At 44.7% G+C, this 15,161-nt stretch overlaps 1 protein-coding gene across 7 annotated transcripts in view; it reads left to right on the forward strand.

Annotated features, from left to right (window-relative positions):
- The window catches only part of PAPPA (pappalysin 1), a 384,400-nt gene that overhangs the window by 257,684 nt on the left and 111,555 nt on the right, over positions 1-15,161 (forward strand). For all 7 annotated transcript variants that reach the window (XM_068656712.1, XM_068656711.1, XM_068656714.1 and 4 more), the window contains 3 exons: positions 119-412; positions 4,457-4,649; positions 11,207-11,328. In XM_068656712.1, coding sequence (XP_068512813.1) covers positions 119-412; positions 4,457-4,649; positions 11,207-11,328 — 609 coding nt within the window. The remainder of the gene's footprint in view (positions 1-118; positions 413-4,456; positions 4,650-11,206; positions 11,329-15,161) is intronic.

Genomic DNA, 15,161 nt, shown 5'->3' on the forward strand with positions numbered 1-15,161 from the left:
GCGCTTGATTGTGCAAAGACATCCTATAGAGGATCCCATGAGCTGCTGGTGAATCTTCCTCTCGCTGTTCTGAGGAAGTCAAGACAAATGTAGAAGCTCTTTTCTTTTCCCCTTGCAGGTGGCATCGTGCTGAATCCTTCCTTCTATGGGATTCCTGGCCACACTCACACGATGATCCATGAAATCGGGCACAGCCTGGGGCTCTACCATGTCTTCCGGGGGATCTCAGAGATCCTCTCCTGCAGCGATCCATGCATGGAAACGGAGCCCTCCTTCGAGACTGGAGACCTCTGCAGTGACACCAACCCCGCTCCTAAGCACAAGCTGTGCGGGGATCCGGGACCTGGCAACGATACGTGTGGTTTTCACAGCTTCCTAAACACGCCCTTCAGTAACTTCATGAGCTATGCAGGTACGTGGGCTTCCTCAGTTTGCTGCTGGTGTCTGTGGTTGGGTGGGAACTGAGAACAGCAATATCAGCTCTGATTTCTGCAGTGCATTTCGTATAGGATTTTTTGCTGACATGTGTGTCCATTGGTATAGGACCGGTCTTGATGGGGACCAAATGTGATGGCCTCAGGAAATCCTTCCAGTTCTGTTGTTTTTCTTCTCTGAGTTTTCTCCAACTTTACATAGTTTCATGTGATTATCAGGTAGAAGGCTTGGGGGAGGACAGAAATGAGGCAAGCATTAAAAAAGAGCTCTTGAAGGCTTTACAGCAAATTTGACACCCTATTTTCCTGGAACCTTGACGCCTGATCTGAATCTTTGCACAACTCAAATTCAGAGGTTGTTTATCCTCTCCTCAGGAGACAGTACGTGTCAGATGAATATTGATACCACCAAGACTGTGGGAATGACATCTAATGAGACGCAGCTCGTGCCTCTGTGCATTCTGTCCGTTCAAATACCATGTTTGTTGTTTGATGCAGATTCACTGCAGTTGAGCTGCCATCACTCACACCTGAGTTTCCTCATCAGGGTGTGAATACTGGGACAGCACCTGGATCGGGATTGCTCTGCTGGTCAAAGCCTACCAGCATGGTGTGCTGATTTGTTCTAGAAGTGCAAACAGCTCTGTGCCAGTGTGGTAAAACCAACGCTTAGAGGGGAAAAAGCTTTTTAAGCAACCCCCTGATTTTGTAGCTACAGTTTTGCAGGCTTCTGTTGGCACAGCTCTGTTGCTTGGGGACGCTGGTTTGTAGCACTTACAGGATCACAGAATATCCTGAGTTAGAAGGGACCACTTCTACCATGAGAACATAATACAAAGAGGACATGAGCTCCTGTGACCCCCTGCCCATCAGACAAGGGCAGGGTGGGCTCCTTGCTTCTCCCCAGGAAGTTCAGGGGGAGCTGAAGGATCCCCTGTTATTTCTCAGAAGGAACAGGGAATACCTGGGCTTGTGTTTTTTATCTCAGGTCGCAGGGTCTAGCTGTGCTGAAGGTCTGTGACACTGAGCTGACAGTATCGACAGCATTTTAACGGGGACCAATACAATCATAGCCACTGAAGGGCACCTTAATACTACAGGCAGAAACACAGATTGCCCACTCAAAAGGTCACAAGAGTGCTTATTCTGTAATAAAACTGTGGGGAAGCAAAATGTTTAATGTCATCTGAGGCACAGATTGAAATGATTTATAACATAAATGCTTTCATGCCCTTCATGGCACTAGCTAAACGTGATGTTTAGTTTTCTTTTTATTTTTCTGTTCGTTTAGAAGGTGTTTTCAGGGGGAAGCATGCAAGCACTGAGTCAGCTCCTAAATGTGTTATGTACTTCTGTGCATGTGGCAGGGCAGAAAGTCTCATGCCTGCTAACAGTCTGCTGGTCATTTCACACAAATAACTCGGTGCCACTTGAGATTTACAATATCCCTCCACCAAGTCTGCCTGTGTGTATGTGAAAAGGGGTGGTGCGTGCATGTCTCAGAACCCTGAGGTCTCGTCTTGCAAAGAGAAGTTGCCTTGCCAATTGTCTCGAGAGTTGAGATGGAGAGGCAGAGCACAGAGATGCATATCTGCTATTGGGAGCTAAGTATGTGCTGGTGTGCTGAGCAGAAACCTTTTTTTTTTTCTTGAAAAATTAAGTGAAGCGACATGATAGGTATCTCTAGAGCTCATGCATGAATCTGTTTGCTTTTCTGTTGTTGCCAGTGGAATAAAAATCATATCAGGATATCAAATCGCTGTAGAAATACCTTTGAAACATCTAGGTTGAGGTCATGCAGCTCTAAACATTGCCTTTCTTGCCTTCCTCTTTTGCTGCTCGTATACAACTTGATCCCATTGTTCCTGCCTATCCAACATCCACCTGTCCAGTCACCCCCAACTTTGTAGCAAAGCACCAACTTAAAGGGTAACTTCTCTTTCCCCAAAATAGCAAGTGAGAATATCTAGGAGATCAAGAAGTGTGAGAAAAGCTTTTTATTATTTTTACAAGTCCACCTAGCTGTGGTGTTCCCAAATAAAAGGAAGGCTAGTCTTTTAGACCACTCTGTATGAAAACAGCAGGAATTCTGCTTCTGAATTCTGGTGGAATAATCGTCCCAGCAAAGTGTGTTGAATTTCTCTAATTATAATTTCATTTGAGGATCTCGAACCTTTCTTGAAATCGAGTGGTAAGTGAAACATCTCTCCCCCTCACCCCCTCCTGCCCCCAGCCTGTGCCGATGTTTAAGCAGATTGAGAATGCAGGTCATCTTTCTCCCGTGCCATTGTCTCACTGCTTTGTCCTATATATATTTTATTGTTCCTTTATGATGGCTATTAAGGGCCTTTGTCTCCTTCTGGGCTTCCGTGAAGAATATTTATGGTTTTTACAGCATGCTTAGGGATAGGCCATTGACAATTATTGAGGAAATCCAGAGATGTCATATTAAAGCGGCTTTTTGCAAAACCACGGCATTTTGTGGATACTTTCATGCATGTTTGATGAGGGGAGGTTCACCTCTCGGTGAAATTAGGTGAGAGACAGGGGAGCCTATAAGCTGGGGTGTCCTTACACCTTCAGTGGCAGCAGGACTGCATTTGGGGCTGGCGTTTGAGCAGGATCCCAAGCGAAGCTGACTCCTTTTACTTGTGGCTCAGGGAAGATGTGGTAAGCTTTTAAATTAGCCAGCAGATTCACACTTCTCTCTAGAACAAATTCATATTTTTTGAGTTTTACAGGGCATGGACTTGAAGACATCAGAGCATCTAGCAGTGGTATTACATCAAACCGCCGACTTACATGCAGGCAGGCAGCTCTTCGAGCAGCCTTCGGTGACCTGCGTCTTCCCAGAAGAGCGCAGTACTTGACCTGTGCAAAACTGTCATTGTTGTTTGTGTCGCGGCAGCATGCAGCGGTCCCATCTGGGACTGAGATTTACTGGGCTGGGAACTCTGCAGGCATACGTGGAGAAACACTGTGTTTTCAAGAGCTGTTCATCTGATGGGAAGAGTACCAGAAAAATGGTTAAAGCGCTAGCATCAAGTTCTTCAGCGTAGCTTTGCTGGGTGACTTTGCATAACATATTTATTCCTTCTGTGATTTGCACAATGGAGAACTGGTAATTTTCTACTTCTCCAGGGCATTGCAGTTGTAAAATCGTGTGATGTTCAGATAGTACTAGATGTGTTTTTGTTGCCAAACCATGTTTGAGAAAAACAGATGAAGTAAGAAATGAGAAATGGATATTTATGGGAAATTCTGCAGCAACTTATTTCTCCATTTTGAATGAATAAGAAATCTGAAATATCAAAAATGTTTTTGCAGTTTTCAGAAATAGATTAAAATCATAATGGTGATGGAAGTTATTCAACTGCACCAAAATTTTCCCTTGTTAATCAGTGATTATAAATTATTTTCTTAAACTGATCTTTGAGAATATTTTTATTTGTTCATTAGAAACTTTGAGAACTTTTAAGAGTTAGTTAACTATTATTTTTTTTTAATTCTGGATTCTTTCAATTAAGAAAACTGCAAAAGTCCATTGCACACAGTTTGTATGAGCCCCGGTTTATTTGGTTTATCCTAGCACTAGCTGTCCTTTATCCTTTTATCCACTCAGAGATACTCAGCAATGTTCTTTTACACGTGAAATCCTTCTAAATCCAGAGGCCCACTGGTAGCCCCAGCCCTGACCAGAAGGTGCTGCATGGAGGCTTTGAGTTTCATCACCTCCAGGCGTCTGTCCTCTCTTGGGATGATCTCTAGGTGCTTCATGTGTGTCCCGAACCAGAGGGAGGCAACGTTTATTGGTTTATTTTTTTCCTTTTTAACTTCTCTTTCCCTTCACCTGCCTCCCCAAGTGATGACCGCGCTAATTTGTTCACAGGCCATTAACTTTTGAAAGCTGCAAGGCCCCATCCTGCCCTCTGCGAGAAGCTCCCGTTCACCAGGCTGTAATTCTCTCTCTTGCTCCCACCGTGACTCCTGTGTGGTTGATACGGTTTCTGTTTTAATTCCAGACGATGACTGCACCGACTCCTTCACGCCCAACCAAGTGGCCAGGATGCACTGCTACTTGGACCTCGTCTACCAGAGCTGGCAGCCTGCGAAGAAGCCGGCTCCTATTGCAATTGCCCCCCAGATTGTGGCTCGGACCTCCGCCTCTGTCACCCTGGAGTGGTTTCCTCCCATCGATGGACACTTCTTTGAAAGGTGATCACACGCTGCTCTGTACTCCTGCACTCCACTGAAGGGGAAGGGGAGGCAGGGGAGCAGCCTGGGGCCCCACTCCTACAGAGCAGCTTTAACATGTGCTACACTCAGCCTGGGTTAAGGCTCTTTCTTAAATTGGTTCATATTGAGGAGGTTATTGATCTGTTTTCTGCTCTGCCTTTCTCAGCCTGTAGCACTCTGTTGAGAGCCATTGATTTGCCATGTAAAAGGCAAATCTTTTTCCATATGTTATGGGAGGAATTTTCAATCAGCAATTCTGGCCTTGCGATTCCTGCAGTTACTGCTGCTCACGAGTACCTGTGGGCTTCAGCTCTGTTTGCATGTTCCCCCTTCTCCTCTCACACGTTTCCTTTCCAAGGACAAGGGGAATCTTGTTTCTACTGCCATGACAGCACAGAGCTCGGGGGCAGTGGAGTTTCCCAAGGGCAGGAGGTGCAGGACCTGGGAGAGGACAAATGCTGCTTCCTTCCCTGAGCTGCAGGTCCGAGAAGGGAATTGAGCAAGGCACAATCAAATCCTTAAAGCCCTGAATATCCTACCAGAGTCATTGTGCTGCACCATGAGCAGAGCGTGTATGTCACAGCATGTGTATGTGCACATGCTCATGGCTCGCAGCTCCATTGTACCAATACAGAGGAATTAAAATGAATGCACGGCTGTGCGCAAGAGGTGACCACACAACAGTTCACAGCCAAAGCCACCCTGCCTCAGGCATAAGCTGAGCAACTGGGCAGTCTTCAAAACACAAGGGTGTCCAGCACAGAGCTGGATGTGCTGTAGTAACAGCCCTTCCTAAATAATCAACCATCTTGCATTGCCATTAACTCACCTTGGGTGTTTGCCTTTCCTCTCCACATCTTGCTCTGTTATTTTACAGAGAACAAACTTTGAGTGTCCTTCAGGACTGTAGCAGTGCATGCTGCAGGAGGCCAAATTTACAAGCATATTAGCACCCAAACAGCTGTCTCAGCACTGCTGCTTTGTTCGGAGAGAGCACCTTGAAAGCCACTACCTTAAGCACGGGTGAAACTCCTTCCAGCCCTGATAGGACGACGTGGCCATTTCGGTGTCCAGCCTGCACTTTATGGGAGTAGGCAGATAGCTGTCATTTTCTGCTCAGAGGAGATTTTCCACTTTTATGGCAAATGAATATGGGGGGTGGGGGAATCAAATTATATTAGGAGTTGATAAAGACGGGGCTTGTGCTCTGAACAGTATTTGTTTTAATTGCAGTTTTGCATCTGAATCCTTTTATTCCCTATGTGGTGAAAAGGACTTATGTGAAGTTCTGAAAATTAATTCAGAATTTTTTGGCCCATAATCATTTTTAGGTAAATTAAGTTTCTCCAATTTAATTTAGATTTCAGAAGATACTGACTGTGCGTTAAATAAATACCATCTGCCTCTTAAAGCACACTGATGCAGAGTTAATTGTTATGTAACCAAATATGTCTTTATTACATATTTCTTATAACTCAATCAATATGTTCTTAATAACCCCGAGTTAGTTGCTTCTTAAATGACATACAGTGGATAGCCTGCTAAATCTAAAATTTCATAACAGAGTTATATGTTAAGTAGTGATTTTCTAGAAAAAATATCCTTTGGGTTTTCAAATCCGTGTGCTGTTTTACTGAACAGATTTAAAGAGACAGTTCCAAATACTTTGCATCCAATTCCTTGTTAAAATGGGATTCTGAGTACTAACAGATAGAGAAATGTTGCTGTGACCACTGTAAAATGTCACTGAAATCTATAAATTGCCCTGTCTAAAACAAGCCCAAACTTCTGATGTATTAATCAAAACACGTGTGATGGGAGTGTTGTAGTGACTAACGCAGCCCATGTGCTGAACTCCCAGTACCCGTGTGTCCGGCAGTGCGGGGATAGATACGTGCCTGTATCAATTCGCAAAATTGGGTCACTGTGCAAGACAAGTAGGAGGTAAAATTGGCCAAGTATAATCTTATCTGTGTGTGGGAATACTGTAAATCTTCGCAGATATTTTTACACAAAGTGCACACCATGGCCCAAATTTTACTTGCCTCACTTGAATGAATAAACTCATTCACTTCAATGGGACTATTCATGTATAAAACAGAAGACTGATACTCAACTGCTGAGTGCCTTGGGCCTGGTTTCTAATGCTCGGAGGCCCCTTCCATGCTGTTTTGACAGCGTAAAAGGGCCTTAAAAGGCTGAATGGCTCTGGCTACATTAGCAAGCATTGTGGCCCAATATAAGTAGATCTCTAGCGCAAAACAGTCGTTAATGAAGACCTGACGTCAACCCAGTAGGGGCTTCAGGGGTGTTTGCCTCAGCCTAGCTCGAGCCTGGTCCTGTGGCTGGGATGTCATGGGTTGAAGCACATCAGGTGTGGTCCAGGGACACGTCTTCCACTGCGGCTCCCAGCAGAACAGGGTCCAGCTTCCGAGCTCTGGGACTGCTCCGAGCACTGCAGGTGGGGAAGATGAAGAGTTTCACTTCAAAAGCCCTCTCCCGATCTAAACTACAAGGCTACTGGAGGTGCACTCCGTGCAATTGAAGTCCCTTTTGTTCTCTGGAGCTGTGCATAGGCAGTGACCTCTGCTTAATGAAAGTCAGGAAGGAAAAACTTAGCCTTGTGTTTAAAAATGTAACCCTGGGCTGGCTGTACGTGTGGGTGAGGTCCCGACAGCTCTGTGGCTGCAGGGGGATGAAGCATGGGGGTAAGGGGCCCCATGCCTCTTCCCTACTTAAATGCAAGTGTCACATTGCCACAGCATTTGGTGCTTTTCTCTTAAGGCCTCAGTTCTAGAAGTTACGTGATGTCCCTGAATATTGTGGTTGGATGTGGCGATCTTGAAGGTCTTTTCCAACCTAGGTGTTTCTGTGATTCTGTGATTATGTGGCTCTGGGGACAGAGAATACTGCTAAGTCACAGTTCTTGTGGGTCTAGGGGTGCCCATCCTGTGTCCTCATGCCTTGGCTGTGCGCAGAAGTAAAATCTCCCTGGCAGACTCTCCTTACCTAGTTCTTGTATACAGCTGATGGGTGCTGTATTGCTCCAGAGAGTCATTTACCTGCATATAAATTTGCCAGCATGTGTTTGACCCTAAATTCCAGCAGCTGGTTGGACTTCTACACATCTTTAGTAATAAAATACATCAAACCCAGGCATTTATTCTTATTGTTGCTACCTATGGGATTGGAATAGTTGCCATTCCCCATACAACCACACACCAAAAAAAAAAAAAGCATGAAAATGTCACATGCGCATATAATAATATGTGATAATGAAATAATAATAGAGCCAACAAAACAAGTGAAAACAAGTGAGAAGAAGAAAACTCTATTCATTTCCTGACTGCATGTATTAGATGCGTTCATCTGCTGTCGCTAAGCATCCATTCATGCGCCTCCTGTTTGATATGCGTAGGCGGGATGTAAACAGTTATTGTAATAGGGCTCTGCAGCAGATTCTGCTTGGACAGAAAACTTTGAATGCATCTGCTCTTCCAAGTTTTCATTGAGGTGACTGTATTAATTTCCATGAATCTGATGCTATCTCATTCTTAGCAAGCAAATATTTTGGCCAGTATGTTTCCCAGATCTAGATGGCTGGGCTTGATAATTGCTTGCTTAAATCTTGCTGGAAAGTTTCAGTGCCTTGAGGGGGGGGAGGGCACTGATACTGAATTCCAAGCAAGCAGGTATAATTTAGTCCAAAAACAGGCATTGGTTACTGAAAGGAATGACAGATTTTTACTGGTTTGGGGTTGCCCACTAAACTGATGCCAGCCCTGATGAGAATTGCTTGTTTTTCACTAGTAATCTTTGTGTTTTGAATCCACCTCCCTGGAATATCATGCTGTAGGAATTAATTCCTCCTGTGCTCTGAACTTCAGAAGCTGGAATTTCCCCAGTACTTGGTTTATTAGAAAACAGCAAAGTCTAGATTTTCCATTACCCTGCACTTTGGGAAATCATGTGTACCGGTGTATAAGGTGTCAGATATGCTATCATTCCTAATTAACAGCGTTCTGAACCATTTTATGCTCATTTTGTCTTGCTGTCAGTGGCTACATAAGGTGTAAGGATCTGGCTTAGCTTTTCATAAGCCTGTAAATACAATTCCATAATTAGTTTTGACATCCATGGCTGTTTGCAGGATTTGTGTGCAAGAGTCTGCAGACCAAAATCTTTAACCCAGGAGTCATCCCCTGTGTAACTCCTTTCAGCCAGTGGAGTTACATCAGGGTTGAGTTTGGCTCCTAAACTGGAAAAGTAAAAAGAGAAAGTTTGCTCATAGCCTTTCCCACATGATGCTCCTTGTGATTTCTCTTACCTCCAAGTCCTTGCTGGTAAAAGGAAATGTTTGTCCATAAGCCTACAGTTTTTTCCACCATGGCAGCCTGTGATGAAATTGTATAGCTGCTAATTTGAGTAAAAAGCAGTCCTAATTGTGGAAACTTGGCTTTCAAAGCCCTGTCCTCATCCAGGACCAAGCACTAATGCAGGAGTCTCTTTGTAGAGAAACTGAAATATTATTATTGCAGGGATTTCTATCCTTACTGTTGGTGGATGTGTCTGAAAAACAACTGCACGATAATAATCCTACATTTTGATTTCTCGGTCCCATTTTTTCCAGATTCTTGATCTTCTTTTTTTTTGGATATACTGTTTAGGCATGCTGAATTAAACACTTAAACCACTGCTAAATGGATGGTTGAGAGGTGAAATAGGGAGGTGGCATCATACCAATAATACAGGTGGGTGAAGTGAGACAGAGAGCAGAGAAGTTACTCACGGCATGCCCAGGTTTGTTCATTATGACTGGTACAGATCATACAAGGAAGATCTTTGCCTCCCTTTCCTCTGTTCTACCCCATTGCCACACTTCATCCCGTCAGATGTTTTCAGCAGGTGCATCCCTCTCTGCGATGTCTGCTGGTTCAATCATTTACTGTCTCTTTGCAGGGGTGGCGGCGAGCCATACTGAAATGGATACGAATTTTACCACTGATTTCATTCCAAGTCTCCCCTGTCGACAATCCCCGCTTCCGCCTAATTAAGCCAACTGAACGTTGTCTTTCAAATAGATCCCTGTCAACAAATAGGAGATACTAAGCCATAGAGCAGCTGAGCATGTGTCGTCCCTAGCACCAAAGGGAAACAAGGATGCACAGCCTGGGAGGGCTGGGGGGGTAACTTTGCTGTCCTCTTCTGCCTGAGGATCAGAGTGCCCTTTGCAAAGCTGTGCTGAAATAAATCACAATGGGAGATGATTGAAATTTGTGTGTCTGATTATAATAATTGCTGACTCCATCCTTACTTGGGGTGTTTAGAGAGTGCACTATGTAGTGCACAGATTGTTTGCCTAAAACTTCTGTTCTTTCCTAGATGCATTTGTTCTCTTAAGATCACTAATTCTTTTGTTTGTTTTGGGTGGGCATCATTCGTTAAAGCAGAACAGTGAATTAAGAATAATAAACAAGTTTCTGGGATCAAAACACACGTTCAGGGTCATACTGGTGCCAAACTGTGAGACTCCAAAGAACCTTAGGGATGAACTGTGTGAGCCACGTCCTCAACTGATATAAATCAGTTTAATGTTAGGGAAGGTATTAGAGTTACACTAGTCTACATCAGCTTAAACCCTCACCTTCTGAATGTATTAGCAAGAATATTTGTGAGTCAGTGTTTAACTGGGCTTTCCTGTTCATCAGCTTCTGCTGATAGGGCTTTACTGACAGCATCTGGTATCAGACCTGTTGTCTAGTTGAAGCAATGCTGCTGTTGGGCAGTGAAGTGCCTTTCCCAATGCCACGTCATGCCATCTGATGGCATGGGGCCATAAGATGTTTCAGCTCAAAAAGAGCCATCTGCTGGTACCAAGGCTGCCAGGTACTGAATCCAGTTTCCCCTGTGGAAAGGATTAAGGGAATGTTCTTGTCTGTATGATCATAACCCACCCCTTTCCAGACTTCCAGTGATCGGGGCAGTGAGACACCTCCAAAAGCAGGTCCTTGCACATTTAGCAAAGTCGTGCTTCACAGAGCAGCTCTGTCTGGTGCTTGCAGAGTCTGGGACTTTACTGTGTCCTCTAATCACTGGTAAGCCCAAGGCCCTCACAGTCCTGAAGATGCCACAGGTTCATGCAATAAATCCATGGTGTGAGCAGGAATAGATCTGAAAACTCCTGCGACCCGTTTCTCTGCTCTGTTCACTAAACAACACATATTTCCTTTGTCAGGGCTTGATCCAGGTGTAGGTAGGGAAAAAAAAAAAAAAAAAAAAAGACACAGCTGAGTGGTTTCACAGATTGATGTCATTGTATTTGTATTTGTTGGTGGACTCACACAGATGCTGTCTTCACAAGCAGTTAGCCCAAATCTATAGAAGATCAGGGTCAGAAAACACTCTTGTCAGTGCTGTAAGTAAAGAGGGTTAAGTAGAACTGAATTCTAAGTCTTACTGTTTTTACTATAGTTGAATAAGCAGCTCAGTCGGCTGTTACTAAGGTGGTGTGTTTTCCTGTTTTCCTGGCCTCCTAGAGAAGTGGGATCAGCATGTGATCTGTGTGTGGAAGGAAGAGTCCTGGTGCAGTACGCCTTCAGCGCCTCCTCCCCGATGCCCTGTGATCCCTCGGGGCACTGGAGCCCGCGGGAAGCAGAAGGTAAGTCACGGGCTGGGACGAAGTCATGGCAGGGGAGAGGTTGGGCCAGAGGAAAAAAGAGCGCCACGGAGCAGGTGGAAACCTCTGGGAGAGGGTGGCTGGCTGTACCTGCGTGTAGCAAGAACAGAACTAGAGGACAAATAAATACACTGCGTCCCTGAAGTAATGCCCCTGGCTGAAATACCTGTGTTTGGCCCCCGTGTTCTGGCCCTGCCCATGAGTTAAATGAATTCCGGGAGCTGAACCTGAATTTCAGAAAGCAGCGGAGTGCCAAGAAACACTGACCATTCACATCTGCCAGATGAATTCCTCAGGGGAGCTGTTTACTCCTTCTACTCCAATTCCAAAAGTGAAGAATTGCATGTTATTTATTTGGACCCGATTTCTGCTGCCTTTGCTTGTACTGCGATGTAACAAGCTGCACCAGCAGACGTGCTGGAAGGAGCAGAGACTGCCCTTTGGGCAAGGACACCTGCAGGAATGCCGGTGACTGCATCAAGCTCAGTCTAGTTCAGGGTGCTGTGTAAGTCACAGCTTACAGCTCCTCTCCAGAGCAACTTGGAAGGAAAATGGTCTGCAGAGACCGTCGTACAATGCCATTAGATCTCCATCATTAACTCTGCTCTCTACATACCTTCCATAATGTACGGAGTTGGGTGTAGTAGAGTATATTTAAGATTATATGAATCAGAGGTCAGTAACCACAAGTTATGGTTTGGGAAGAGCAGAGAATTATTTCAGTCTGTCCATCATGAGCTATTCCTTTAGATGCAGCACACGCCAGGCCCAAACTTCACTGAAAACACACAGACAGGCTCATTGAACTCAAACATCAATGCCTGGGCTTTGCAAACTCATTATACACATTTCTTCTTGTATTCAGGGCTTCTCTGTCCTGCAGCTAGACTGCACGGGAGTTAATCTATAAAGAAGATAATCTGTAAACTAGTATGGTGGCATATTTAATGTTGGCACGCGGGATCCCTCCCTGGTCCTCGCAGCAGCATGTGCAACAGGTTGTGTCCCTGCTGCGTGAAGGGATGGGATGTGTGGACAAAGTGCCGCCTCCCCTGCATGCCCAGATCCGAGGTCAGGGGCTCCTCAGGGGCCGTGGTTCACCCCAGCTCACCCCGGTTTGGACATCCAAGGGCCAGGCTGCCGGGCACAGCACAGAGTGCACCTGTCCCTTGAGTGGATGTTGTGGAAGAGCTCCATCCTGGGAAGCAGCGCTCCAGCTCCGAGTGTGACCGGATTACCAAGTAAACAGGATTAGCGAAGTTTGGATCGCTTGCAGTTGTAGTGCAGGGTAGAAAGACTGAATTTCCACCTCGCCAACGATTACAAGGCTTTGAAACCTGATTTTGTTTGGAACAAAACCTGAAACTTTTGAAATTCTTTGTGAAGGAAAATTAAAAACAAAAAGTGTTTGAGGCTGGCCAGAATGTTTTGTTTAGCTTATATAATTCCTCCTTCGTGAACTTCAGTTCAATTATGACATTTGAAAAAATCTCCTCTTAGTATATAATCTAGGGCAAAAGCAACTTTTAATACCAAAATGAAAAGTGTTTAAAAGTGCAAAAGCAAAACGATTTCTTCCAAAAATGTCAAAACACAATGTTCTAATATTGTTAGAACTTTCTTCCCATTTTCTCTTCCAGAATAAAATTTTGGCCAAATAAACCGAATTTTGCAAAGTGTTTTGATTTTGAAAGAACTGCGTATTCCATTGAGATACTCAGTTCCGTCAAAATTTCTCCAACGAGCTCTGATTTGAAAACTTCTAGATCTCGCACGTCTTGCCAGCGGCGTCATTCCTAGAGAAACTAAGCTACTCTAAGATTTATTACTCAGCTGCATTTTGCATTTAATTTCCTCTTCTTACAGTGTGTTCCTGCATATTCTTAACTATGAAGAGTGAAGTCTGATCCTTATCTGTCTCATTCAATTGCTGTAGTGCCATTGCTCTGGAAAGAAAATTTGGGAATCCTGTCCTCTTACTGCATTAACAAGTTGTCTCCACTTTAGGGTAGAAAATACACAAAGTGTATGGTATTTGTTGCTCTGTAATTTTCTGTCATCACTACCACACTCCCTGACATTCAAGATCTCTGCCTGTTTGCACTTGGTCTGAGTTACAAATAGCACAGTTAAGTCATTGTCTGGCTTCTTTAATTGTCTATCTGTGAGTGCTCAAGCATGCAAGCTTTAAATTCACTTTCTGCAAGTGTTCATGTATGTAAATCTCCACTGCTTGAACGTTCATGGAAAGTGAATACAAAAGAGGCATAAGCATGGCCAAAATGAACTCATTTGAAAACCTGAGACAACACTCATGGAAAATGGTTTGTAGTACTCATCCAGCCTCTTACCAGAAAACCACATTTCTCACGTGTCCCTGCAGCGTCTCTGAACCTGGTCGCTCTCATTTAATGTCCCTGAGGTCTCACAGCATTGTTACTCTGCACAGCTACCCAGCTCTGTACAGCCCCTGGGCTGTGCCCACTACAAAACTCTTCCCCTGGGGACGCGTCCTTCCTAGTGCCCTGCTGGTGCCAGAGTGCGGTGGGGTGCAGCCCCCCGGGCTGAGATATTTTGTGCTTCTTTCCCAGCCAGTTGTGCCACTTGCTTAAGAGGCTGCGTACTCCTCAGCAGCAACTGTGGGAAAGCACAGGAGATCAGGCAGTTCTGATTTACTCTTTACCTTTTCTTCAGAGCAAGAAAGCTCTAAGCTGTTTGGATTCTCAGCAGCATCACCAGCTAGACAGACAGACCGACCTTAGAGCACCTCCACAAATCAGGCAAAGGGGTTTGTGATTTTGACTCAAACCCAAGCAAATACCCTTGCTTACTGTGCAGTATCTGCATTTCTCAGTGAATTCCCGCTGCCTGCCTTGCTATTGATTAAAAATAGGATGAGTCTGGAGGTCCCTTTGTCTTGATCAAATAGGGAATGAGGCAGGCGAGTTGTAGTTGTGACAGCAACAGGCAGCCAAGAGGCTGCAGATCCCAGCTGACCTCCCCACGCAAGCATCTCACGTCTCTGTCCCCATGGCAGGGGCAACACAGGGGTATGGGTGAAGACTTGTGCTGACACACCAGGCTGTGGATGTGGCTGATGTTTCGGGTGAAACCTCCTTCCCCACCTGCCATCCCTGCTGTCTGACTGGAGATGGGATTTGGCTTATTCTCATAAACCTCACATTTGCATTTTGCTCGTGTTTGGCAAGATGTGAGACTGTGTGAAATGCTCTTTTATGACTGATCCTGCTGACAATCTCATAAGCTAAAGGGTTTTCAGAACTTAAGTATACAGGGGCACAAGAACCACTCCATCATTTCCTTTTAAATAAAAATATTTATGATTTTCATAGTATGCAGCCATGTAGGGAAATCTAGTTACATGGAATAACGTTTTGAGCTTGTCCTGCAATTAAACAAGCATTTCTTACTCAGCTCTAGGTGTCTAATATATAAGAAGAGGACTTTATCTCAACCACAGTATTTCATGTAGGCTTTCTGTCTGTACAAGAATATGGTCAAGCTCCCACTCTTGACAGGTAGAGCAGTTCTCGCTCAGCAGGCACGAGTGCTCGCTCAGTTCCCTGCACCAGTGGTTGACTTCAGCTCACCTGAACTCAGAAGATCACTCCCTGGTCTACTAAAGTATTATTCACTGTTTAAGCCTTGCAGAGATTTTGGACTGGCAGAGGTGAATTTGCAGGAGCCCAATGGGGGGCCACATCTAAAAACCTGCCAGGCCGTGAGCTATTAATCAACTCCATTTTCCTATCGGCAAGGTGCCAACAATAGCACTCACAATTTTTTCCAAAGTG

Source organism: Anas acuta, chromosome 20, assembly GCF_963932015.1.
Source record: "Anas acuta chromosome 20, bAnaAcu1.1, whole genome shotgun sequence".
Lineage (NCBI taxonomy): Eukaryota > Metazoa > Chordata > Aves > Anseriformes > Anatidae > Anas > Anas acuta.